Genomic DNA, 26,398 nt, shown 5'->3' on the forward strand with positions numbered 1-26,398 from the left:
TTTGTTCACCCTAAGTTGGCAGGGTATGCCCAGACGTGGGTCCCTTTCTCACTTTGCCACTGGATTTAAGCTAGCCTGGCTGAAGAGGGCTGTTAGCCCAAACCTGGTCCCAGGATGCTTGTCTCCGGTCCAGGGAAGATATGGCTTGGCAGTTCGGGCTGGACTGTTCCCATGAGGCACAGGGTCAAGACTGATTTGCATATAGCTGTGTCTGAACTGGGGTGGCAAAGTGAGCTAAAGAATGATGATAGATTCAACCCAGATCTGTGACTTGGGGTGAGTGTTTAAAAAGTTTCAGCTCTCCGTCCATCATCTCCTTGTGTTTGCTGTGTAACATGTTTACCTTCATACCTTCCCATAGGAGCAAGATGGAAAATTGGAGAATGGTATCCCTGAACTCAGAATTTAATAACACATCTTTTAGTAAGGGTAGTTTTTAAACTCTGTGTTTGAAAATAGCACCTTTAGAAAGTAGCTATTTTCTTGTTCAACCTGTTTGTGTGCCTCTGCCTGTTTGTGGATTGACTGTCTGGTTTGAGAGTGACAGGGGCTGGGGTGGCTCCAGGAGTCTAGGTGAGTCAGCGCTAGGCTGAAGAGACCTATCTGCATTTGGAGTGGTGGGAGGAGTAGCACCTGGGCCTGAATCGCATCGTAACTGGAGCGCAGGAAGAATCGACACATCGCCTTCTCTGCGACCCTTTTGTGTGTTTTGCGTTACGCATCCCAGGTACTTTGAGACTAAAGTGTTGCATTTATCATCCAAAGTTTATTTTTGCAACAACCCTTTTTAACCCCTTCCATGCTGCGCAGATTCCGCCGCTGTGCTGACGGAATCTTGCGCGGGCGTGGTCATGACGGAACGGTTCCGTCATGAGCACAGCTCAACCGTGGCTCATGACGGAACCGTTCCGTCATGAGCACCGAAGGGGTTAAAGACATTCTACTGAGTTTCTGTATGTTGGATTTTTGTCGTTTTGGTCTTGTTTAGTTTAGATAAAGATATTTTATTTTTCTAAACTGGTGTGGTGTCCATTTGTGGTGTTTTCACTGTGTTACTGTGAGTGTTGGTAGAAATACTTTACACATTGCCTTTGGGATAAGCCTGTCTGCTCGTGTCAAGTTACCAAGGGGGTGAGCAGTGGTTATCTAAAGTGTGTATCCCCCTTACCCTGACTAGAAGCAAGGGTCCCTATTTGGTCAAAGGTATCAACCTCTGCCAACTAGAGAACCCCATTTCTAAAACCAACTCTGGCGCTGCTCTCATGCTATTGAGAGTAGCTTTAGGATTGGGTGAGGAGACTGTGTTGATGTTCCAGGGACTGGTGGGTCACCATCAGGAGAGAAGAGGAGCACCAAAGTGGATGACAGCGTCTGAACAGGCAATTAAAAAAAAGTGTATTTCCCTAATTCCCCGCCATCCCCTCCCCCGCCACCCACTTGAGTTTTGTGGTAGCGGCCACCGTCCAAAGGAGAAGATGATGTCAGAAGGAAGTGGTGCATGAAGTAGAAAAGGAAAGGGCTCACAACCTAGGGACTTTTTTTTTGCTTCGGTGGATGTCCTATCCGATCTGCCAAACTCTATATAAGGCCTTTAGTCTTGAGTCATCTACTAGTAGTAGAGTGGACAGGCACTGCACGGATAGCTAAAACAAAAAAATAGTGATTGTAGCAGCAGAAGGAGAAGAATTCAGTCACTGGTTTAGTAAAAGATCGGCAGCCGAGAGCAACCAGTGTAATGAGATGGATGACCGGGCTGACTCTTGCCTAGCTGTCAATGCGAATAAAAATCAACACAATGTGTGAATGATGACCTGTAGTGAGGAAGCTGGCCGGTGGTCTATCACAATATAGCAGTGGAAATATCAGTCTACAAAAGTATTGCATTCACAATTATGTAAACATAGTACAATCTATATATTTACCTTGATGATGTACTTACTAATAATGCAACTTCATAGTGGGATTGCAGTGTAGTGACATACAACCAGTGGAATACTTGTGTGAGAGTGGTCCTGAGGGAGGCAGGTGATCGAAACGCAGAATCCAGATTGGAGAGTGTTGAATATGTTAAGGAAGATGAGATAAAGGATGAGTCTGTGTGGCAGGAGTGGAAGGGGGTCATTTAGAGAATGATGCAAAATACTGGTGCAAACACTTCCAGTGCAAACAACGTTTGCATTACGTGTTTATGAGTTTTGAAAAGCAGTCTCTCTTAAAACTCTGTGAAATGTACACAAACTGCAGTTCCACTCCTTTTCTGGGCATTCGTTCCCTCTTTCTCATAATGTGGGCTCACAGTTACAGTACCACCGAGTCCTGGCGCAAACTAAGAGCAAGTGTAATTTGCTGTTAGCTCTAAATTGGTGATACTGCTAACATGGACACATATATCTGTGCCTCCTTTACCACTCTTGCTGTGGTCTCAATTTCCCTATAATGGCTATAGGATTCTAGATAAGCAATGTAGAGGGTCACTAGGATGTTAGTTGGAGGTAAAAGAGGGTCATTGGAAAATTGCACAAGAGGACTGTGCAAGGGCCTAAATAACCTGTGTGCCAAAGGAGCCATAGTGGAGACAGAAGGAAGGGTTAGTGGACAGGAGTGTGGAAAGAACCTTGGCTGGCAAAGAAGATGGAAGGAGGCAAAAGGAACAGAGTGGGACCAACTGGTAGAGCAGGAGACTGGATGAGAAGCTGAAAGGTAAGATCTTAAAGTAACCATACCAGGGCAGGTTTGGGAAGACAAATGTGGGCAAAGTCGCTTACTGATGTGTTGGACTGGGTTAATGTGATGTGAATAGAGAGAAAGGAGGGCGACTGAGTTTGAAATAAAGTGCAGTGATAGGTTTTGGTAGTAAGTGCAAGGTTCCTATTCTTGTAGATGAGATGATCCCACTACCAACGAAAGGGTAAAACAATCCAACTACTTGTGAGAAGATGAAATGCATGAGCTCCTTGTTTGAGGTGAGGCCTTGGCATTTCATGCGAGGTGAGATGTTTTGGGTCCATGTACAAGGTGTAATGCTCAGCTCCCTGTTTGAGAGTGAGTGATGCTGGCCTTTCCGTCAGACAAGATGGTGTGGGTGCATGTCTGTTGACTGTCCTGGCCAGGTCCATGCTGGAGGCCAAGTTGGGCTGAGAGGGTCATCCCTACTCCCTGGAACAAGAAGTCTGGGCTTCTTAGCTGGGACAAGAGTCTTAAGGGACAGACATGTTACTAATGAAGCTTTGGGATGTGCTTAACCCATGTACTTACTTTCTTTTGTTTTAGGTCATTTTGCGGCTTTGTGTCTTGCTTAAGGATGGATAGTGACAAACGCGTCCCTTTCAAGACACTCACGACTCTTACACTTCACTGCGCCCTGCTCGCTTTCTATTCCACCAAGGTATGTGCCAGTTGCAGGACAGGCACTGCTTATGAATGCAAGAAACTAGGCTTCATCCCGGGCCACAACCTGGTGGGTGAGGGCATTGACATAGTTACATTGCGGAGGAAAGGGTCCTACCTGGTAAACACAGATAGATATAAGAGGGCAGATGGCACCTGCACCATCTGTGACAACTCCATGCTGGAGGGACAGCTACAGAAGCTGCCCCTCTCTGTGGTAGACTGGCGGGTTCACAATAAGTGCAGCCGCCACGTATCCAGCTCTGTCATGCACTCCAGCTTCCAGGTGATGGAGTCGGCAGCGTCCAGCGTGATGAACGACTGGAAAGTGGAGCTGGACATTGACGCCAACCCACAAGCCAGCATGAAGGCCGTTATGGCTGGATCACACTCCAGCCTCGCTGAGTTTGCCGGGGGCAAATCCAAGACTGACCGCTACAGCTATACAAGCCATGAGATCTCCTGCACCTATTACAGGTAACCAGTTTTTGTATTCTTCAGTGCCACCAGAATGTGGAATTTGATTGCAGAATTTATTGATCATGCCTCCCTGTTGTCCCAATTTCCCCAGTGTGCTTGACACTGCAGTCCTTCCTCAGTCTCTAGCTTTCACCTCTACCGCTCTCTGACTGTCGTAGACCTTTATAAATGTATTCCTTCTGTTGAACCACTTGTTCTAGAGCAGCAGCACTGGCAAAGTGAGCCCAGGGACTAAGCCTAGCATAATAACAGGCCTGTTTGTAGCGTCCCTACTCACCCTGTGCAGGTCTTTTGGCGCTGACAGATATCAGCAGTGTTAAGTGGCCATCCAGTGTAGATTTAAAAAACAGTTGTTTTTCCCCAATAATGCATCTCTAACAATCACCAACAATGCACATTTTCTGTGGGGCTGGAGCACTTTTCAAAGGGTGGGTGCTGGCATCAATATTGCATTCCTTAAGCCCTAGGGATTGTAAAAAATCCAAGCGGCACGCAAAGGACAAGGATAGCAAATGAATCACGCGCATTCAGGAGGAGAGTGGTAAGGGTGTCGTATGTAGCCTGCGATGCATTTTGGAGCACTCTGTTGCAAATGGTGTTGTAGCGTACTGTCATTTACAGACAACACAATTTCCATTAAAATGCCTCAAATTTTGCAGTGACATGCAATTTTTGCGATAAAACTATATAGCAAACAAACAAGAATACACAGAGTTCTTTTTTTCGACAGTATTTACCATATGCACATCACCAAGTAAAGTGACTTGTTTTGTTGTGATCCTACTAAAAAATCTTTGTTTCCGCTGCGCTTCAGAATCAGAAAAAAATGTACTTCTGATATATTTTGAATCATTTGTACAGTTATTTTACAGCTATTTAAATTTTCTCCTGTTAGAAAAAAAAGTGACATCCTACAGTCATTCTTTTCACGCTTCCTGTACCCCAGCAAGTTTGTCAGATAGTTCACTTTACAGAATCATCTAACTTTGCAGTCAGAGAAAGAAAAGGAAACACCAGTCTCCATGTTAAAAGAATAAGCAGTCATTTGTTAGAAGACATAGCCTGACATTTGACCTGTCTTTGAACCACAGCAAATATGACAAGATGGAAATAAAATTTAAAGACATCTTAGCAACTGAACTCCAGCATAGTTATTTTGGGGGTGCTGCAGCACACCCCACACCTTTAATTCCAGTGCCTATAGGCATTCTAATCTAGTATGATTATGACTGCTGGGGTATTGATGTGTGCTGTGACGTCATTCACCAGACTGATCCTTTAGCCTAGTGCTCTCCTAAAACAATCAGTGTGTGAGAAAAGCCTGCCTGGTACCCAGCAGGCCGGTCTACTTCCGAGTTTGAGGGGGCATATTTTAAGGAGGTGGTTGAAGACGGCGCAATTTCCAAAACTATCTTTCTTGTAGCATAACGTATTGTCAAATTCAGTTTGTTTGTCAGTAGAAAAGCCTAACAATAGTTGCTTGGAAAAAAATGAATACACACGAATACGCAATAAAAAGAAGATATTCTGGGTATTTCTCACACCTCTTTTTCCCCATTCTAACCCACCATGGCTCATGGGGCCGCACAGATAATTCCATTGATTCGGCGGAAATCAAATTGATATGTTCTTTAACCACGTCTTTTGTGCTCCAATATGTCTAGCAGTCTGATTCTGAGCACAGCATGAGAATCGTAAACAAAGACCGGCCATTTTAATCCCAGGTTGGATGACGTCACCTGAGAACGCGCTGGAGCGGGTTTGCTGCATTAGGCAATGTGCAAAAAGCACAGCTCCCTCGTCTGTTTTCACAGCATAAGGTATTCGAACACCAACCACTGTCTTCAGTAGGTCCAGATAAACAGCTTTGAAGCCAAACCTTTTAAAATATTTCTTATGCAGCTTGGAGGACACTTTTCAAAGTCCAGCAGTAAACCGAACAACCATCCTTTTCAAGCGAACCACGGCCACAGCTTTTAGTCACTACACTGTGCTTGGAAGCCCACCTTTTCATTGCTATAAATAGAGAATAAATCAGCAAGAACACAGGAACAGCATATTTCAGAACCTGTGGTAAGATTGATTACACAAAGTTAGCTTCTGGTTTTTGCTGGAAAGTTTTGGTTCCATGCCGTAGTAGTCTTGCAGGAATTGGACAGCACTGCAGAATAACTGACTGGAACATGCAAAATGCATGTAGTTCACAGAATGGTAGCGAGCATCGCATCGAGTAAAATGTATTGAGGTGGTAGAAACAAAGTCATCACTAAATGAAATAACATGAATGGTTGTGTATTTTATTGTTTGATTAAAATAAAATCATTACAATAACATTAATGTAATATTTCATGCTCCGCTGCTTGGTCGCAATCAAGAAAGATGTAACAATTGAGTGTTGGCATTTACAAGAGATAAAATTGTCCTTCTAAAAAGAGGTAACTGTCATTGTGCTACAGCATGTGCAAAGTGGCGCAAAAGTGCATAGGTGTTTGCAGTTCGGTACAAGATCAAGAAGCTGGTATGTTACGATAGTTGGTGCAGTAATAAATATTGGCATTAAATTCATCAATGAATACAGTCAATGGTAGCATGTTAGGCTGCGGGTTTGCCTGTCCCACGCTGTATTGTACTGTTTTATGTGGGATTCGGTGATACAGAAAGTCTGTAGCGGTCTGTTGACGTTGGTTATTTCCACTCGACCCGCACAGTTTGTTACTTCATATTCCGTGAAAAGAATTCCACAGTTCTTAAAGTTTGGCCAGTTTTGCCGAATGAGACTGGTGCTCGTCGTTACTTGTAAAGTAGCACTGAGATGATGTAAGGTCCGCCCTAAGATTAGCTGTAGGGTTTGTAAGAGTGCTGTCGAGACTTAGAAGTGTAATGAGGCATAGCGTTGCTCCAGGGTGGTATGGGTCATTTGCTGGTAGCATCTAGGGCAGATTTGACCGTGCACCTGTCTGTATTGTCTGCATTATCCTGGCTTTATCTCAATTCACTCTTCAGTTGTTTTTCAGTGCGTCTCATCAGTATGAGTTCCTTCATTTACCAACTGACCTGGGGTGTGGATCTTGTTGTATTTCTCTGTTTGCGGGGGGACTGGGAGTCAGCACAGGAGATGATCCAATTGTTAAAATTCTTGATGGGTTTGGGGAGGCTGTTTTGCTTTGTTTGGGTGGGTGTTGAGAGCGGTGTTCCAGTACTTGCATTGATGCTGTTTCAGTTTCAGCGGGCTGGTATGTCGGGGATGCTTTTGCATTGGACCTTGACAGAGTTGCTGAAGTTGATAAGGGTGTAGTCTGACCAGGGCACTGGTGTGAGCTAATCACCTTAAATATTATCTAAGTTGGTTAAAATAGGATCCAGGAGGTGTCTGGCAACGTACGCAGGTCCCTTCACTTGTTAGGTGAAGCCCAGGCATTCCAAGGTCTTCAATGAGTGCTCATGAGTTGGGGTCGGCAATGTCTTCCAAGTGGAAAGTCAGATCTCCAGTACGGTGTAATTGCTAGCATGGAGGGTGGGTGGTGGGATGTAGTCTTTAATGGTGCCTGTGAAGTTGATGTGCAGTCCAAGTGGTCTGTGGATGAGAGAGTCACTTAGGGTGAAGTGGGCTCTGAATTGGAGCTTAAACGACAGCTGTTCCATATTGGAGGATGACGTGTCCAAGGATGTGGTGCAGCTGATAGTGTTCTTGTGGATGATAGTGGATCTGCCTCTGGGCTTGTGAAGTCTGCCATGTCTGGCAAACAAGTAGCCAGAGGGAAGACTGTGGCGATGTCAGGTGTCAATGCAGTGTTTAGCAAAACACGCGAGATGATGGATGGAATGTTGCACATTGGCAAAACATTCACCCCCAGTCACAGATCTGGGTTTAATCCATTGTTATTTTGCTCACCACGCCACCCTAGTTCAGACATGGCCATATGCAAATCAGTCATGACCCTGTGCCTCATGAGAACAGTCCAGCCCGAACTGCCAAGCCATGTCTTCCCTGTACCGGAATCAAGCATCCTAGTACCGGTTTCGGGGTTTCACCCCTCTTCAGCCAGGATAGCTTGACTCCAGTGGTGTAGTGAGCACATGACCCACGTCTGGGTATACCCTTCCCACATAGGGCGAACAGCAAAACACACAAGATGATGGACGGAATGTTGCACACTGGCAAAACATTCACCCCCAGTCACAGATCTGGGTTTAATCCATCGTTATTTTGCTCACCACGCCACCCCAGTTCAGACACGGCCATAAGCAAATCAGTCTTGATCCTGTGCCTCATGGGAACAGTCCAGCCCGAACTGCCAAGCCATGTCTTCCCTGGACTGGAATCAAATGCAGTGTTTAACCTGTTCTTTTATGAGAAATGTAGGTTAGGGGCATTTTTGTGCAGCAGGTCCCAGATCTTTTTTCCGTGTTTGGTAAGTGAGCGGGTGTTGAGGAGTAGGCATTTAAGTGTGGATTGCTGTTTGGGTGGTTGCAGGACTTGTGAGTGTGAGAGAGTGGGGTGTTGGGTGCTGTTTGTGAGGTGAGTGTTGGGTGTAGGTAAGTGCATAAAAACTTGCAGGGAATGCTGGAGAATGCTGCATCATTGTGTAGTGCGGCGAGGCAGAAGTGTGTGAATATGGAGGGTCACAGAGTGAAATCGGCTGTAGGAGGAGGACCAGCGTTCCTGGCGCTATGCACGGTCACAATAACCCCATCACATTCCAAGTATGCAAGAGAGTTGAAGCAAAGCAGGGGCACAGCAAGGGTGCTATGGCTTGGGCCAAGTGCAAACAAGTTACCTGGGCTGCCCTACCTGTTGGGACATAGCATTGGCGGCTCTAAATATCATGCAGTGGTAAAAAAAAGCCCAGAGTCGGGAGCCACGGCACCTGCTGCACAAATGACACCTACATCCCTCATCAGAGATCCATCTACTCAATTAAATCATTCACTTTCTTTTGTTATTTTTTTTAATTTTTATTTGGAGAGAATATACAGAGTAGAAAAATATAAATTCACGAACAATTTTCTCATATAAATACAGCTAAAGTCTGATCAAGCAAGAGCATGTTATTCGATATTTCATATATATTTCCTATGCAAAAACAGACAAATTGAAAAATATTCAATCCCAAATCAATTGTTCCCTGTCACAAAATCTAAAATCCATGGTTCAACCGATCTCCTTACATAGCAGCTTGCCTTATAATCCATTTCTTCATGGGAACTCAAATTCCCCTACCTCTCCTGCTTGCATCATGGCCTTTACGTTTATATAATGATTTCTCAAGATGATATCTAGCCAGCAAGAGACCAAGCCAGGCTTGAAAGTGAGGAGGGTCCGCATATTTCCAGTGAGTAGCAATAAGAAGTCGGCTATTGCGATGAAGACAAATTTGCTCTTACGATGATCACATTGTACCTTCTCATCACATCCTAGCAGCATTAGGGTTGGGGTTATATTAATTATACTCTCTACAGCTGCTGTCAGAAATATCTCTATTTGTTTTATCAGAGGATCCAATTTATCACAGCCATAGAACATATGGATTATATCGGCTGGCCCTTGATCACACCTGGGACCTTTATCAACCTCTCTTTTCCCCCAGCGATGTAATTTTGCGGGAGTAAAGTAGAGGTCGTATATCGTATAATAGTGTTGGGCTTTTAGATTAGCTTCGAGAAATGTGCCTTTAGCTAAAGCTAAAGAGCTATACAAATCAATGCCAGGGTCTCCAATTTTTGTAGCCCATTTAGATTCTACTACCTTGAGGTCATCAGGGAGTGCATCTATTAAAATTTTATATATGTTTTTAATTTTTGTCCGGGGCTGACAGATAGTCTCTATTAAGGAATTCCTATGCACAGAGAGTCCCTTCCCCTTAATTTTATTTAAAAAACTGGTAAGCTGTCTTTATTTAAAATATGTTCCAGCAGCTATACCGTATCTTTTCTGTAGCTCAAGGACTTTGTTCAATTAACTAGAGGTCCCCCAGCCTCAAGATTCCCTTTTCCTCCCATTGCCTAGCCAATTTCTCAAACATTGATATAGGAAAGAGGGGAGATCGCCACAGTGGCTTGTATCTGTTATATATAGGTATTTTCACAAGGCCTACCATTCTTCTCCATATTTTCCAGATTGCAATTACCATCTTAAATTTAGTTTTTTGTAATAACTGGCCTCTATCTGTCGGAGAAGTACTCTCGTGCATGTATTCCTATTGCTAGCTCGTATATCGAGGTGAGGTCCCCATCTACATTGTGTTGTCTATTTCCCGTACCGGGTGAAATCACGAAAGCCATTTGCTGTAAGAAGATTGCATATTAATAGTATCTGAGATTAGGGGAGGACCATCCTCCTCGATCTTGTGGCAATGTTAAAAATTCAAGAGAGTGTCGAATTTTAGAATATTTCCAAACAAAATTTCTAAAAATACTATCTATTTTAAAAAAAAGTAAATCTTCAATTTCTAATGGGATGGACCTAAACATATATAGAATTTTGGGAAGCATAACCATTTTCAGTATACGCAAATCCGTACTGATCTTACTAATTTTGGGTAACAAATTTATTTTCCAAATGGTCTCGATATTACTACTGATCTTGATGCCCAAATTGATTACCTCAGTTAACCTTCGAGGGTCACTACAAGGGGTTTTAGAATTGCATAAAATCTGAGTTTTCCCTGCATTCAACAGGTAGCCAGATTTTCGACCATATTCACTGGCTAATTGTTGAATTTGAGAGATTGCTTTTTCTGGGTCCACAGTTACCACCTCCAAATCATCGGCATAGGCCATTATTTTTGTATCATGCCCATTGCATTTAACTGGGACAATGATCCGATCTTGAAGGATTTGCTCTATAAAGATACCAATATACAAAGCAAATAATATTGGAGAACAGGGACAATCCTGTCTCGTCCCCCTTGCAATGCCAATAGAGATTGATTCTTGACCCATTATATTTAGTCTCGCGTATAGCCTGTATAGCTGTCAAGAAACCTGGCCCAAATCCTCTCTGTATCATAGTTGTTCAAAGATACTGCCATGACACGCGATCAAACGCCTTCTCGGCGTCCAGGAGGATCATAGCCATCCTCTCACCGGTTGTCTCAGTAATATCAAACAGGGCTATAGCACGTCTGATGTGGTCTGTTGTGCCTCTCGTTGGTATAAAGCCATGTTGCCATGGTGAGACTAGATGGACTATGATCCCCCCTAACCGAGTCACTAAAATGTTTGAGTATAGCTTGGTGTCCACATTCATGAGGGATATGGGTCTGTATGATGCAGGATTCTGTGCGGGTTTCCCTTTTTTTTAAAAGACCACAATATCTGCTCCTTGCCAAAACTGTATTCCAAGAAACAGATCTAAAAGTATCAGAGCTATTTCCTCTTGAATTGCCTAATATAGCTCCAGTGGGATTCTATCAGGACCTGCCGCTTTTCCTGAAGCCATAGATTGCAAGGCTGATAGCACCTCTTCCATAGTGATTTCTTTATCCATCTTTTGCTGCATATCTTCACTAAGGCTACGCTGATTACCGAGGATTAGATCAGTTTCTTTGGAAGGCATAGGTTCGATGTTGTCCTGTTGATACAGTTCCTGATAAAATTTCTCAAAGGTCTTGATGATGTCCTTCATTTCTGTATAAAGCACTCCATCCTGACCCCTGATTTCAATTATATTATTTCTGGCTATTCTTTGTTTGGTCCGTAAGGCAAGAAACTTACTTACGGTCTCACTGTATTCATATCCCTCACATTTATGTGCCTGATAGATAGCTGCCCCCTTCTTGGTATAGTAGTTATTTATTTCAGCTTTTGTGATCATTATCTTTTGTCGTAATATTAATTCTTCTCTCTTGGTTTTGCCTAATTACTTTGGTGTGTTCTTTTTCTAATTCTCCCAATTTGGCTATCAATGTATTAATTTAACTCTTCTCTTGTTTTATAGCTTTCCCCACAAAACTGATTGTTTCTCCCCGGAGGCCTGCTTTGAAACTATCCCAAACTATATTTCGTGAGGAGCTATATCGGTTAATTTCGTAGTATTCTTTGGCCCATCGTTTGATGTGTTTAAGATATTTATCATTAAATAATAGTGATCTATCAAACGTCCACTTTGCCTGTAGATAATCAACAGTCTGAAGTACTAAATCCATGACTAAGGGATTGTGATCTGACAATAGTTTGGGGAGTTTCTTTATTCCTGCGGTTGAAATCAAGGGGGATGACACCAAAAAGTAATCAAGCCTGACAAACTTTCTTATGGCGATTTGAGAAATATGTATAGCCAGGGTCGGTAGGATGTTTCGCCCCCCACACATCTCTCAAGTCACAACTAGTCTGCAGGGCCGAGAGGGCTTGATGGACATGGGGTTTCCTCCCTTGGTATTTCTGGGTTCTACCGCAGCCCTTCTCATAATGAATATTCAGATCTCCACAGATTATGAATGGACCCGGCCATGATGCTAACTCGACTTCTAGGTCATTAAAATCTGTGGATCATCCTCATTTGATCCATAAATTGTGCATACGGTGAGACCCATGGGCAAATGTACAATGGCCCACCTCTCCCATTTATCCTCCAGGACCCGTGTAACTGGTCCAAAACAATTTCTTACATGAATCGCAACCCCTCTAATAGTTGATGTTTGTGTAAAACAGGCTACGAGATTGTATCCCCATATAGCTAAAATATCTTGCTTCCCCCAGGGGATATGTGTTTCTTGCTGACATATCCTTTTAGTCAAATGACAGCTGAAGCTAGTCTGGTTGAAATAACACACTGGCTCTCTTTTAATGTGGTTTGAAAGATAAAATGTAGGAAAAATTCACCTTTTGGAACCATTGTACTGCATTTTCTGAACTTATTGATAAGGTATTGTTTATTGAACATAGATTACAAGAGTGACGCAAGTAAAGAAGAGGTTTCTGTGGACCCAGGCTCTCAAGAAGAGCCTATGCAAGTAGGAGCTGTTGGGGGTCCTTTGACTGAAAATGAAAAGGAGCACCTGCCTAAGGCTGGGCTGTGTCTACATTGTGGTTTTCTGAACATGCAATTCAGGGCTGTGTTAAACAATCTCAAAGAATTGCTGGAAGAAGCCAATTATCTCCTGAGAAGTCTTCAGGTTTGCTTTGGCACCCATATATTGGATCATCTACGAATAATGCAGATAACAATTTGTTCCTTTGACAGATTGTCATGAGAATAGAAGAAGCAGATGTTAATACCGTTGCATTTCTGTAAAAGGGCACCTATGCAATGTTCGTTGATCAGCTCTGAGCTACAAAAAATGACATTCCTAGAAGTTAAGAAGGCTACTGAGGAGATTCTGTTGATGACTCACTATTCACCACAGGCCTCATGTGAGAGGGCTCTTCTCCATTGCAAGTCTCATTTTGGGTTGAGATAGAAGAGTTATATTTTGATATTATTGCCTCTTCAAATTATACTGTCATTTTTGGAATTCCTTGGTGAGGCATAATCCAGATGTCAATTAGTCTACTCGAACAATCTTTATCAGTTTTATCATGATTATTGTTAGGTTTCTGGAAGTTCTTTTTCTTCTTCAGTGCCACTGCAATGCCATGCTTTTCTTCAATTTGTGCTAAGTCTAAAGTTTGCTCACTCTCTCCTCACAGGGAATATGATTGTGCGATACCATTTGTACCTGGTCACTGTTTTTCCTTTAGAATGCATTTATTCCTTACCTTAGCAAGAGAAGGAGGGTATACAAGTTTATTTACAGGAGAATTTGAAAAATCATTTAATTGTGACATCTTCATTCCCTTCTGGGGCACCTTTGTTCTTTGTACCCAAGAAAGATAAAGATCTTCAGCCTGGTTTTGATTATAGAGGCTTAAATGAAATCCTAACCAAGGATAGATATTCTTTGGCTCTTATGAAAGACATTGTGAAGTCAGTAAACTAAGCTTGAGTTTTTACTATCATCGATTTATGAGGAGCTTACCGTCTGTTGTGCACAAAGGAATGCAATGAATTGAAAACTGCTTTCGGTTCTTCATTTGGGAATTTCAATATATTGTGAAATGCCATTTGGACTGTGCAATGCTCTTGCCATCTTTCAGTGCTATATGAATTCAATATTCTCTGATGTATTAAATACGTTTGCGTTGCTCATGTGGATGATAATTTTGTGTTTTCAAAGACCGTTGTTGTACATCAAGTACATGTGAGTATGGTGTTGTGAAGACTTCAGAAACAATATTTGTCATATAGTCATGGAAAGTGTGATTTTGAGAAGGAAGAAGTTGAGTATCTTGCATTCTGATGGAATGCCTCTATCCTTTCTGTGAAACCCAAGAAATTTTTAAATATTCTAGATTGGCCTAAGCTTCTAATGTTAAAGAGTCTCAGGTTCCCCAGACTTATGCACTTTCCCATCAATTCATTAAGAGATTTGCAGAGACAATTACGTAATATCTCTAGTGTTTTGAAAAAGGAAAATATGAAGAGAGGTTTTTGCTGGGACTATCAAGCTTAAAGAGTCTGCAGCACAATCTTTTTTTTTATTGGGTAGTTGTCAGAAAGTCATACAAAATTACAAATAGAAAAAGTACATGTATAATTATAACAATACATAGATAAATCATCCATAACACATGATTGATCTCCTACATAGAAAAGTTTATTCATAAAACAACAAATGTTGGCCATAAAAATATGTATAAGTACAAGTACTAAGTCTGTGGGACCTCATCTTGGGTGTTAAGTAAAGTGACTATGTGTAACCATAAAAATACATCTCTAATTGTGCCATATTCCATGATACATGTTTAATTGATTGTTCTTTTTTTGCATAAACATATTCGAATATTCCAACTTGATTCGTTCCTGTGTTCCAAACATAGAATGTACATTGATCTCCAACGGTGTACTATCAAAGAACGAGCTATAGATATAGAAATAAAGATAAACTTACATTCTTCACCAGAAAGCATAATCTAATTCCTAATATAACAAGACAAAATAGAGCGAACATTAGGAGAAAGAATAATATTCAGTCTACCACTCAAAGAGCAGAAAAGCTGATTCCAGAAAACCTTAAGATATGGACACGTAACTATAATGTGTCGCCAAGCAGCGACCTCACATTGCTGATGCCTGAAACAGGAATCAGAGGTAGATGGAAAATACTAGTTTATGAATTTTGAAGTGTATACAGTAACCATCTTGAGAAAACTACGATCTCCTTAGGTTTAGTACTCTAATCAGCTGATAACTATTTTGTGAGATCTCACTCCATTTAGATAAAGTCAGTCTCAGCCCTGTCTCCTCTCCACTTTGTCCGGATGACACGAGAGGAGAGCTGTTTGCCTAATAATACCAAGTAAGCATCCTATACCCGCACCCTCCGCCTCTCAAGTTATGTTTAAACAACCTTCTCAAGATGGCCTAAGACAGATTTTTTTTTATCTTTGCAGAGTGCTGGTAGACCATATGAATGATTTGGATGAAACTGAACCATAAACACCTCTCCTTTTCTCAGCAGTCAGCAGTAGTTGATCCCAGGTTTTCCAAGCGAACTTAACTTTGCAGTCATCAATCATTTTAAATTCCAAACGATTCTACTTCCTAATCTCTAGTCTGGAAGCCACCAGACCAAAACTTCTGCAGTATTTGAGACTGAATTTATCTTGGAAATCTGGTAATGTATATACTCCACAAACAATTAATTTTTTACTAAAGGAGAGATTGAAAATCAACTTATATTTTTAATTTTGGTAAGCTTAAGAAATGATGCAAATACGATCCTAAATTTAAAATTATTGGTTCAAGGAGAGATGAGTTCCAAAAATTGGAGAAATTGAGTGGTTATTGAATTGGAATATCATGTCTACAAGAGCTGCCTGATAATACACCCTTAAGTGCGGCAAAACCAGTCCACTATGTTCTTTATATAATAGTAGACAATCAAGATTTAGATGGTAATGCTGGTCATTCCAAACAAAGATAGCTCAAAATTATCCATCTGACAAAAAAAATATTCGGGACTCTAATTGGAACATTGGAAAATAGAAAATTAAATAGTGGCAATACTTACATTTTAACTAATGCTACTTTTCTAATAATTGAGAATTGCAAAGACTTCCATCTATTGAAAAGATTTTTCACTTTCTCTGAGGTGCCCACGTAGATTAATCTGAACAGATCAGACTAGTTAGTGGAGACATATATTCCTAGATACCTTATTACCAAACAAGGATTATATATACTTCTAAGTCCTAAAGAAAGGATATCAACAGAAACATTAAATAAAAGGATCCCTGGTATGCCCTGATTGATTTTATTGCCACTGATCTAAAAGCTTTAATCCTGTCCAAAAGATTTTGTAGATTGGATTCCTCAGCTTTTAGATACAGTATTAGATCATCAGCATATAATTTCCAGTTTGCAATTCCAGGTGTGACAGAACAAATCTTGGTGTCATTACGAATGGATATTGCAAGGGGCTTTATAAACAGAGCAAAAAAGTTGGGGAATAAGGCACCCATGGCACGTCCCCGGATTAACTGTAACCTTAGTTGCTTTGACAGAATGTATTAAAATTGTTGCTATGGAGTCTTCATAGAAAACTTTTAAGACTTTAATCAAAAGTTCTGAAAATGTATATCCTTCAAGGATTTGAAACACAGCCACCAAATTGACCAGATTAAATGCTTTTTCAGCATTGAACATAATTATTGTAGAATCAAGCGTATGTTGGGAAAAAAATTAAATGCCTGAATTAAATAATTATCGGGCTGCATGAAGTGGGATCTTGGGGTGGCTTTCCAGTTTTCAGTATGTTGACAACTATTGCTTTGGAAAAAGAGGCTGGAGCTGTCTCCCCTGTTCTTAAAAAGTGCCACTAATACAATTTCGAGTTCAGAGAAAAGTGTTTTAAAGACCTCTATGGGTATTCCATTGCTACCAGTTGCTTTTATGCTGGGTAAGCTATCCAACACCACTTTAACTTCCCCGGGCAGAATAGGTTAACACCCTCAATTTCTGATCCTCCTTAAGTTTTGGAAGCTGCACTTGGCCTGGATACTGGAAAAATGACAGTATATTGCTTTGAAAGAAATCTGTATTAGTCTTTGATCTGAGTTGGTTTCTAGGTCAAAAACCTTACTGATTACGTTTTTTTTTATTTTTTATTTTAGATTTTGCTGCCTGTGACAAAGGTTCCTGATATTCTCATTCTCCTCATAGTACATTTGCTAAATGTGGTTTTGGTTTAGGAACTCTGCCATAATGTAATCCTTTCCCAATTTTTGTTTAGCCCGGGCTAAGCTACATTCATGTGTTTGTGAATGAAAAGTCTGCTGTGTATTCAACTGCCATTTAAAGAGTGGAACAAATAGTTTTAGTTTCTCCTTAAAGCTTGGCAGAATGTGCAAGGGCAGGGAAACAACCTTTACAACGCAGTCATTACATCGCACTACCTTTGCAAAGCAGTCATTACATCGTAACATCCTTTACATCGCATGTCATTACAACGCATGTCACTACAACACAGGCATTACATCGCAAGTCATTACAATGGATACCATTACAATGCATACCCTACTGTTGCACTCACTGAAGTTAGAATAGTAATTTTTACCCCTACACTATCCAACACTTACCCTACTGTTGCACTCACTGGAGTTAGAATAGTAATTATTAACCCTATACTATCCAACACTTGCCTTAAATGTGATGTAATGGTATGCATTGTAATGGTATGCGTTGTAAAGGTATAATGCGATGTAATGGAATGCGTTGTAAATGTAGTTTCTGAAAATGCTATGTAATGGCATGCGATGTAAAAGAATGCATTGTAAAGGATGTTGCGATGTAAAAACTGCGTTATAAAGGCTTGCGTTGTAAATGTATTCGTTGTAACGTCATACATTCACAATGACATGATCCTCAAAAGCGGCCTTGAAAGTATCCCATACAATATGGAGTAATGTGGTTTCCTGATTGATTTAAATAAATCCGAATTAAAACACAGAGTATTAGACACCTATTCTTTCTCCGATATTAAAGATCTATTATAAATCAATGTACAATTCCAAAGAAGGCTAATATTGATATTAAACCAAAAAGAAATAAGTTCATGACCATAAAAACTATTAGCAGCATTCAAGGATCTTATTATATCTATGGGACTGATTTAGATCTTGGTGGACAGTTTACTCCATCACAACGGTGACGGATATCCCATCAGCCAAAATATAAATACCATAGGATATAATGGGATTTATATTTCGGCAGACTGGATATCCGTCACGGTTGTGACATTTGTATTTCTTGCTAGTCAGAAACTCTTCCTGCCAAGGGACGAGAAACCCATAATCGGATTTAAGGTTCAAGATGAAAGCTGCTGTTCTTGACCTGGTATGCTTTTTAGCCCTCTTAGAGCCATATGTCTGCCTAACCATGCCATATAGGGAGACCACGCCCCTCCCTCAACAGCACGGCGTCAGTGGCCTTTGACTGGGTCAATGGAGATGTTCTGAACTCTGTGAGATTTCAGCTGAGGATTGACTGCAGCTCACACTGCTGTTGACCAGCACCCCTAGTGATTTGTTTCGGGGAGTGGGCGGCAGGGGTGTTCAAGATTCCTGAACACCACTGACATTAAAGCATTTCGAGTAGATGATGTTGTGGCGGTACCACGCCTAGACACTACGCCACCGCTGTGGCAGGTTATGCAGTGCCGCATAGACACAAGCATCTGAGGAGGCAGGAGGGCCTACATTTAAATGTATTCAGCAGACATCGTCTGATAAGTTGATGGAGAAGCCATAAAAAGACCGCAGCATGGATATTGCTTTGGGTGTCTCTCTTGCTCCAGGATAGTGAGTGCTCTTTTCCCTTCAATATCTGCTGTGCCTCTCAAGTCAGTGTAGGTCCCAATTTGAGCAGCACAGGGAGCTAAGAAGCCATATTGGAGCCTCGCAGGCAAGATTTATCATAGTCAAGGAGGAGGTGTTTTGGCATCATTACTGTAGAGAGCACCTCGGAGGACAATGCAAGTTCTGGCTGTCACAATTCTGTAGCTTTGAACAAAGCCTGAACAAAGATTCTCTTGAGACCCTCTATACAATCTAAATTTTAGGGGTAACAATTTGTATCTAAGAATTTGTTGTCTTTCCATTTACATTTTTCTTTAATACACAAATACTCAAAGCAAGTACGTCCATAGCATGCCTCAGGTAAGGTCCAGGGTATCCTTCAAAGCCCCAAGGGGGTCAAAATGGCTACTTCATCAAAAAAGGGCACTGATTGAGTCTTGAAGTCAAATTTGCACTACGCAAACTTCCAGTCAAAGCCAGCTGGTGGCGCTCAGGAAGTCATGCTCACTGAGACTAATGGGTCGCCAGCCGAGCCTCCCAGGGCATGCATAACCATAGCAAGGCCCCTATTGGTTGACTTGGTAGAGGATCCAAACATAAGGGGAGGGCAGAAAGGCTTACATTTCAGTAACTAGGCTCCCCCACTGAAGCTGCCTTAGCAACTTGGCTCATCAAGGAAAGACCAAAGCAACAGGACTTGGTAGAGAATCCACACAAAAAGGGAGATGGTGGAATGCTTACATTTCAGCAACTATGCTCTGCTACTGCCCCGCCTTAGCAACTTGACCTGTCAATAAAACACCAAAGCAACAGGAAAGTTCTTATGAGTGTCAGGCTCTAAGTAAGCATCCGGGACCTGTATCTCAGCCAATGGTGAAATTAGGCCAATGGAATAGTGATTTACAAATTCAGAATCAAGATGAATTGGAAGTCCTGCTGAGTAAAGAAAGAGTGAAATCAATCTATACTGTGTTTATGCAACGACCTTCAACACATCTTATGGAAATTAAAGGACAGCAGAGTAAGGCTTAGCTTGTGTTGGAAGCAGAACTCGAAGTTGGAGAAAAAGAACTGCACTCACCGTCCTTTTCAAGTGAACTTTCTTTCTGCACTCCTCCTTTCTCCCAAGACCATGTTATAAGATGGTGGCGTTGGAATCAGAATAGTGCACTTTTCTGCAAAGGAACTTTCAAGCTAATCCATCCCACACTTCACAAGAGCCAAATGATATGAAAGACCAAGCTGTAGGAGCAGACATTTTCTCACATCCGCTCACTAAAGTGAATGGGCAAATCTAAAGTATTGAACAAGTCATTTTCTAAATCCTTTACATTGTTAAATCTATAAAATATAACTAAGATGCAATGACTCTGTCCTTGCAAGCACAGGTTAGTGAAATTGATAAGAAATTGGTTGGATTCTCTGCCCAAATTGAAGAACTTCAGAAAAGAGTATCTAGCTGTGGTAAATGCAATCAGTTTTCACAGCACAGCTCTGGGTTGCTTCCCCTGACACAATAGCAGTTATATAGTGTAATATGAGGTACTTGGCTCTATTATAGCAGATCTGATAAATGGAAGAATTGTATGTCATACCAACTCAGTTCACACATATGAATGGAGAGGTTTCACATCTCTTTGGAGCCGTATGCAAACTATATGATAGCTCTTCACTAAAAAGTGAACAAAAGCAACACTCAGTAAACGAGGGGTGAGGCTGATCTAGGCTTCTTATCTTAACATTTGTTAGTGCCTTTTGCTATTCTCGCCTAGTTCATTTCAAGAAGTGGCTCCAGCCGAGGGATACTCACTGCAGTGTGTCATAAATACCACCATAGCAGCAAAAGGTGGGTTGGAGTACCTGGTAAATCTTTAGGAAAGCCCGGTGGAGGGAACTATTCTATGCACTGAAGCTTATAGTTCTGACCCCCCCCCCACACTTATTGTTTACCTTGAAGACAGTGGCTAGAGCTCTAACACAGAATCTGGCCCGACCAGATAATATTCCCTTATATCTTTACAAACATAATGTTGAAGATTGAATGAAGTATTTATAAAGCGCAACAAATGCCTAAGACAATGGGCGTCCTGGTGCTAGAAGACCTGCCCCTGCACTGTAAACTGCAAAGCTGAGTAATAAAAGTGCTTAGGAAGATTTGAAGATCCTTGTTTTAAGAGCTTTTATGAAGGAGGTTTCTGAGTTAATGTCTTTTAGTAGCAGTGGCAAGCCTTTCCAGCAGGAGGCAGCGAGCAAAGAGAAAGATCTTATGTGTGGGGACTGAATTCTATTTGTTGCTCATGTCCCTTTCAATTTTCAGCTATCAGTCCCATCGTCAAGCAGCAGCAAAGATCAGACACTTATCGTTTATAGGCTTTATTTGTTCCTCGGCCAAGCTGATGGAGAGAATATTTTGTGGTGCCTCCAGATCTGGACAAAGCAAAGGCATTATTATGTTGGGTGTCATGTATAACTTTCGGAAGGGTTTGGGGACAAATGACCAGCACCTAAATCTGTATTTGAATACACTGAAATATACCACTAAGGGGTGATCTATCAGGGTTTTAGGGATGTGTCCCCAGCTTGTCCCCAGACCCAAGTTGTGAAACATTCTGAAAAGGAGGAGTGAGCAGGATGATTTGATGCCTCTCCATCAAAGCACAGTCAGTGGAGGACTACTGTCAGGAATGGGTTCCAATATCCGTTCAAGTTCTTAAAAGGGATGAGACAGGATGGCAGTGCCCCCTTCCCACTGTACTGTAAAGATCACTAGGAGAGGTCCAGAAGAAGGACCCAGGACATTTCGGGCCTGATTCACAGAACTAACTTGAGACAAAATACTAATCCTTTATAGGTTCCTGAGTAGCATGCTACTCGCCGAAAGAGAGCTTCAACACCTCATCAGGGGTAGCAAGCGCTATATACATGCAAACCTTTTCCTTCTTCTATCCCTCCGCTACCCTTCTGAATCCAAATAACCGACTAACATATTCACCACTCAAATTACTTTCATATTTCACTATACTAACTCCCCTCTAATCCTTTATGAGTTCCAGAGTAGCGTGCTACTTGCCAAAAAAACACTTCATAACCCCATCAGAGATACCAAACACTATATAAAGGCAAACTTTTTTCCCTCTTCTGATCCCTCCGCTATCCTTCTCAATCCAAATAACTGACTAATATCCACCACTCAAATTACTTTCATATTTCAATATACTTATTCAATACTAATCCTTTATGGGTTCCGGAGTAGCGTGCTACTCGCCAAAAAAGCACTTCAACACCCCATCAGGGGTAACAAGCGCTATGTAAATGCAAACCTTTAACCCTCTTCTATTCCTCCGCTATCCTTCTCAGTCCAAATAACTGATTAATTTCCATCACTCAAATTACTTTCATATTTCACTATACTAATTCACCACTAATCCTTTATGGGTTCCGGAGTAGCGTGCTACTTGCCAAAAAAGCACTTCAACACCCCATCAGGGGTAACAAGCACTATATAAATGCAAACCTTTAACCCTCTCCTATCCCTCCGCTATACTTCTCAATCCAAATAACTGACTAATATCCACCACTCAAATTACTTTCATATTTCACAATACTAGATGAACCACCTCAGCTTAACACATTGCAAATCCTGCTAACAGCACCTACACGCCAACGATTGGTAACACGCCTGTATAATGGATCACAGGGGGAACACAGTCAAGCCCAGAATAGATCACTTCAGAGATGGGAAGAGGCAGTTGGTAACCCTATAGACAAGAAAGACTGGGATTATAGTTGTACACAAATGCAGCTGCTAACATCAAATTGCAATCTGCACATTATTCATTTAAAATTCCTACATCAAACATATTATACTCCCGCAAAATTACATAAATATGGACTTAGACCGGACGATAAGTGCCACAGATGTGGCGCTCCGAATGCGAACTTTCTCACATGGCATGGGAATGTTCCCAGCTCCAATCCAACTGGCAGGAAGTCACCAGCACTCTTACAGCTATGCTATCTGAGCAGATACCAAATGCTCCACTTGTCTGTTTGTTGGGACTGTATAAGATTCGGCTGGCTAGAAGACGAAAGCTTCTGGCAGTGACATTATTACAAGCTAAACGCCGAGTTGCACTACGATGGGGAACCGAGCGCCCACCACGATACAAAGACTGGATAACAGATATGACCTACTGCAAAGAGACACTGGAAACATATGCAGAAGAAAATACCACAGGCCTTTAGACCACCTAGAGATTTCTGGGAACCTTTTGTACAATACCTGAGGTCCACACAAGATGTTGATTGAACTGATGCAACAGTGTATAGATAATGCTTGACTAGTGCAGGGGGTGTTTTGTGGCAAAGTTAAGGTTGGTAAGAAATATGTACAGGCGACAAGCACCGAACCTAGTAATGGGTGAACACCGTATGAATATTATACTGTATAATCTATGTATAGATATGAATATAAGACCTCTGTGATATGCAATTGTATGTATCAAATAACGTCCCGCTGTGTAACTAAGTTTTTTTCCTTCTTTGCTGACCAGAATAAATAAATAAATTAAAAAATATTTCACAAAACGAATTCAACAATGATCCTTTATGGGTTCCGGAGTAGCATGCTACCCGCCGAAAAAAGTGATTTGACGCCTCGTTAGGGGTAGTAAGCGCTATTTAAATGCAATTACAATACAATATAATACAATCTATGCCCGTCGGAAGCCAGGTATGTTTCCCAGATGCTCCCTTGGGTTAGTTCCAGAATATCAGAATAATTGGTGTGGGTCTCGATGATGACTAGTAATAATAACTAAACATAAAGGGTAATGTACCCGATCATGGTCGTATATATACATTTTTCCAATTTTTATAAAAGTTTTAGTAAATATCTCTTTTTGGATTTTAGTTTTTTAAATATTTAAATTATTTGGTAATTTGCTATTGATTTCATATTTGTTGTTTTATATATATATGTGTGTGTGTGTGCGTATATATGTTTTTTTTATAGTAGTACATTTTAAAAAATAACCAACAAATTTAATGTAATGTAAAATATATATTTTTAATAATAGTGTTACATTAAATATATGTATATATAAACATACACACATATGTATATGTGTGTGCATTTATATAAGTATATATTTATATAAAGTATTAAATATTATTTAAACGTATTTAGTTTATATTACATTAATGGTATATATTTAAAAAGTATGATTTACCATTTAAAAACTACATACATAAAGATTAAAAAACTGATATTTGCGTATGTTTTTAACAATATTGTTGTAAGCAATATTTTTGACACAATATTTTTATAACACAATGTTGTTTTCGATATTCTGTCAGTGACCCCCCCCAGGAGACCCTGATTGACTGTGTAGTGAGGGTACTCCCTCTTTCACAAACCTTGGGCCCCAAAAGTTTGATAAACGGCTGCATATGGGAAAGCAACAGCTGAGTTGAATCTGATCTACTCAAATCATACCCCAGCCCCTAGGACCAGAAACACACATTTTTCAAACACCACAACACGAATTGCCGAGGAATTGGATATTCCTAACTTTACAAAGCTCATGCTGACCCAGCACTCCACGCCATCAGGAACAATCAAATGGGATAAGACTGATTCGCTATCAATAGTTTCCTGGAATGTGGCAGGTCTGAAGTCACAACTCGACCTTCCAGGAAACATAGTGCACTGAGCTGGTGTTTAGGGCAGGGTATGCCAATTACTGGATTCCAGCCAAAACAAATTCTTGTGGTCGGCCTTACTAAGGAATGCTAATATGGGTGAGAGTCTCTCTAAACTGCACAATAAAACCTCTGACAGTCGAATCACCAGATATAATGGCATCTAATTATGGAAGAAAAGTGGCAGTGATGCTGACACACATAATATTTATGCAAGAGGGGAAAAGGGAGAGAAATTGTTTGAAACACTTCAAACACTAGAGAGATACTTGGAGACTAGAAAACAACTAGCGCATATCATTCTAGCTGGAGATTTCAATACTACATTTGAGCCTGAAGGAAGTGACCAGATTAGGGTCACCCGGGTCACTCTCGACCTCCTCTAGCCTTCCAAGAATGAAGAGTCGATGACGCAGGAGAGAATACAAGCAAACTAGTTTATTCGTAAAATATACTGCAGTTGAGTCCAATCTGACCAGCCGCCTATGATGGCTGACGAGGGACTAATTGACAAGTATAAAGTTACATTATGTATGTTGCGTAGTCCACTAAGACCCTCCTATCATGGAAAAACACTGGTAGATGTCATAATACAATGGGGTTACTGAACCGAGTCTCGATTCTGCAGCCTTGTACAAGCTATCTACATTTCAAAGTCATCTGGCCTATTCTTCCCTCTAGACAGGTGGGGAAAGGCCTTGATCTAAGAGAAAAGGTATGCACTAACAAGCTATTTTTTCATTTTTATTTTACAGATTTTTATATAGCGCAAACTTGACCCGAACCGGTTATCAGAGCGCTTACATAGCACCAGTTGCATTACATGAGGAAACATTCATTTTTATTTTAGGCACGGGGAGATTAAGTGATTTGCCCAGAATCACAGGATGTTCAGCATCATTGCCGAGACTCAATACCCAGTTCCCCAGATTCGAGGTCGACCGCCCTAGCCATTAGGCCAACTCCTGTCCCCAACATGAGCATTGAAGAAACAAAACTTACCAAGGACTATTTCCCGTAAATCAGCAAACAACTGTTTCAAATGTGCGAGTAACAGAACATGGCATCTTCTCCAACTAAAATGGTGGTTGCAGATGTCAACCCACCTAACTTGACATCCGTATCAACTGATTGTGTCTTACACACAATATATAAATATGATGTATTAGCCATATAAGTGCTAACATAATATAGGGTAAAACACGAGTAAAATAGTAAAACTACGTTTCAATTCTATCAAACCCTGGAGAGGGATGACAACAATCTAACTAAAGAGGAAGATGAGAGATGGGGTATTTCCCACCTTGATATAGCCCCAGTCAAAAAGTGGACTCAGGCAGTGCTCCAATTGAAGGCCTTCTCACTAGGGCAAGGCCTTAGAGCAGTTAATGGTAGATCTAAATCAGATAATATTTTTTTTTTTACTTTTAATAAACCCAATTGTGAGAGCCGTACAGACTATATTTTGATTGATCTTAGACTATGGTAACAACGTCAGGGACATGATAGTTAATATGAGGATTGAGAGTGACCATGTCCCTCTATGCCTTTACATGCCATCAATTCAGGAAAAACGTACTACTGACTCCCACTCTCGTACAGTTGACTAATAAGCGTTCACTCAATTGGGAAAAGATATAAGAAAGGCCCAACAGTTTGTTGTCCATTTGCTTAGATCTATTAGGTGTCACTTCGCACTTATATGATATGCTGGCCAATAATCATAATGACAAACTAAAACAAGCCACTTGCATCCATTCATTTTTCCTTGATCAGATAGCCTCCTATTTTAGATTCAACAGCACCCAAACTGGGAAATATACTAAAAATAATAAAAACTGGTTCAACAAAGAATGCAGACAGACCAGAAAACAGTTACATTGGCCATCAGGCAGAAAGCCCCGGCAAAGATAACAGCCTTGAGTAAGTTGTACAAACAAACTCAACACAAAGCAAAGAGGGAATGGGATGAGAAGAGATGGCATGATTT

The 26,398-nt window shown here is 41.0% G+C and overlaps 1 protein-coding gene across 1 annotated transcript in view; it reads left to right on the forward strand.

The window, feature by feature from the left end:
- LOC146811721 (perforin-1-like) overlaps positions 1-26,398 on the forward strand; it is an 84,039-nt gene that overhangs the window by 14,004 nt on the left and 43,637 nt on the right. The window contains exon 2 of the mRNA XM_085614526.1: positions 3,271-3,864. Coding sequence (XP_085470652.1) covers positions 3,302-3,864 — 563 coding nt within the window. The 5' untranslated portion in view covers positions 3,271-3,301. The remainder of the gene's footprint in view (positions 1-3,270; positions 3,865-26,398) is intronic.

The sequence above is a fragment of the Triturus cristatus genome, chromosome 7, assembly GCF_964204655.1.
Source record: "Triturus cristatus chromosome 7, aTriCri1.1, whole genome shotgun sequence".
In the NCBI taxonomy this organism is placed as follows: Eukaryota; Metazoa; Chordata; class Amphibia; order Caudata; family Salamandridae; genus Triturus; species Triturus cristatus.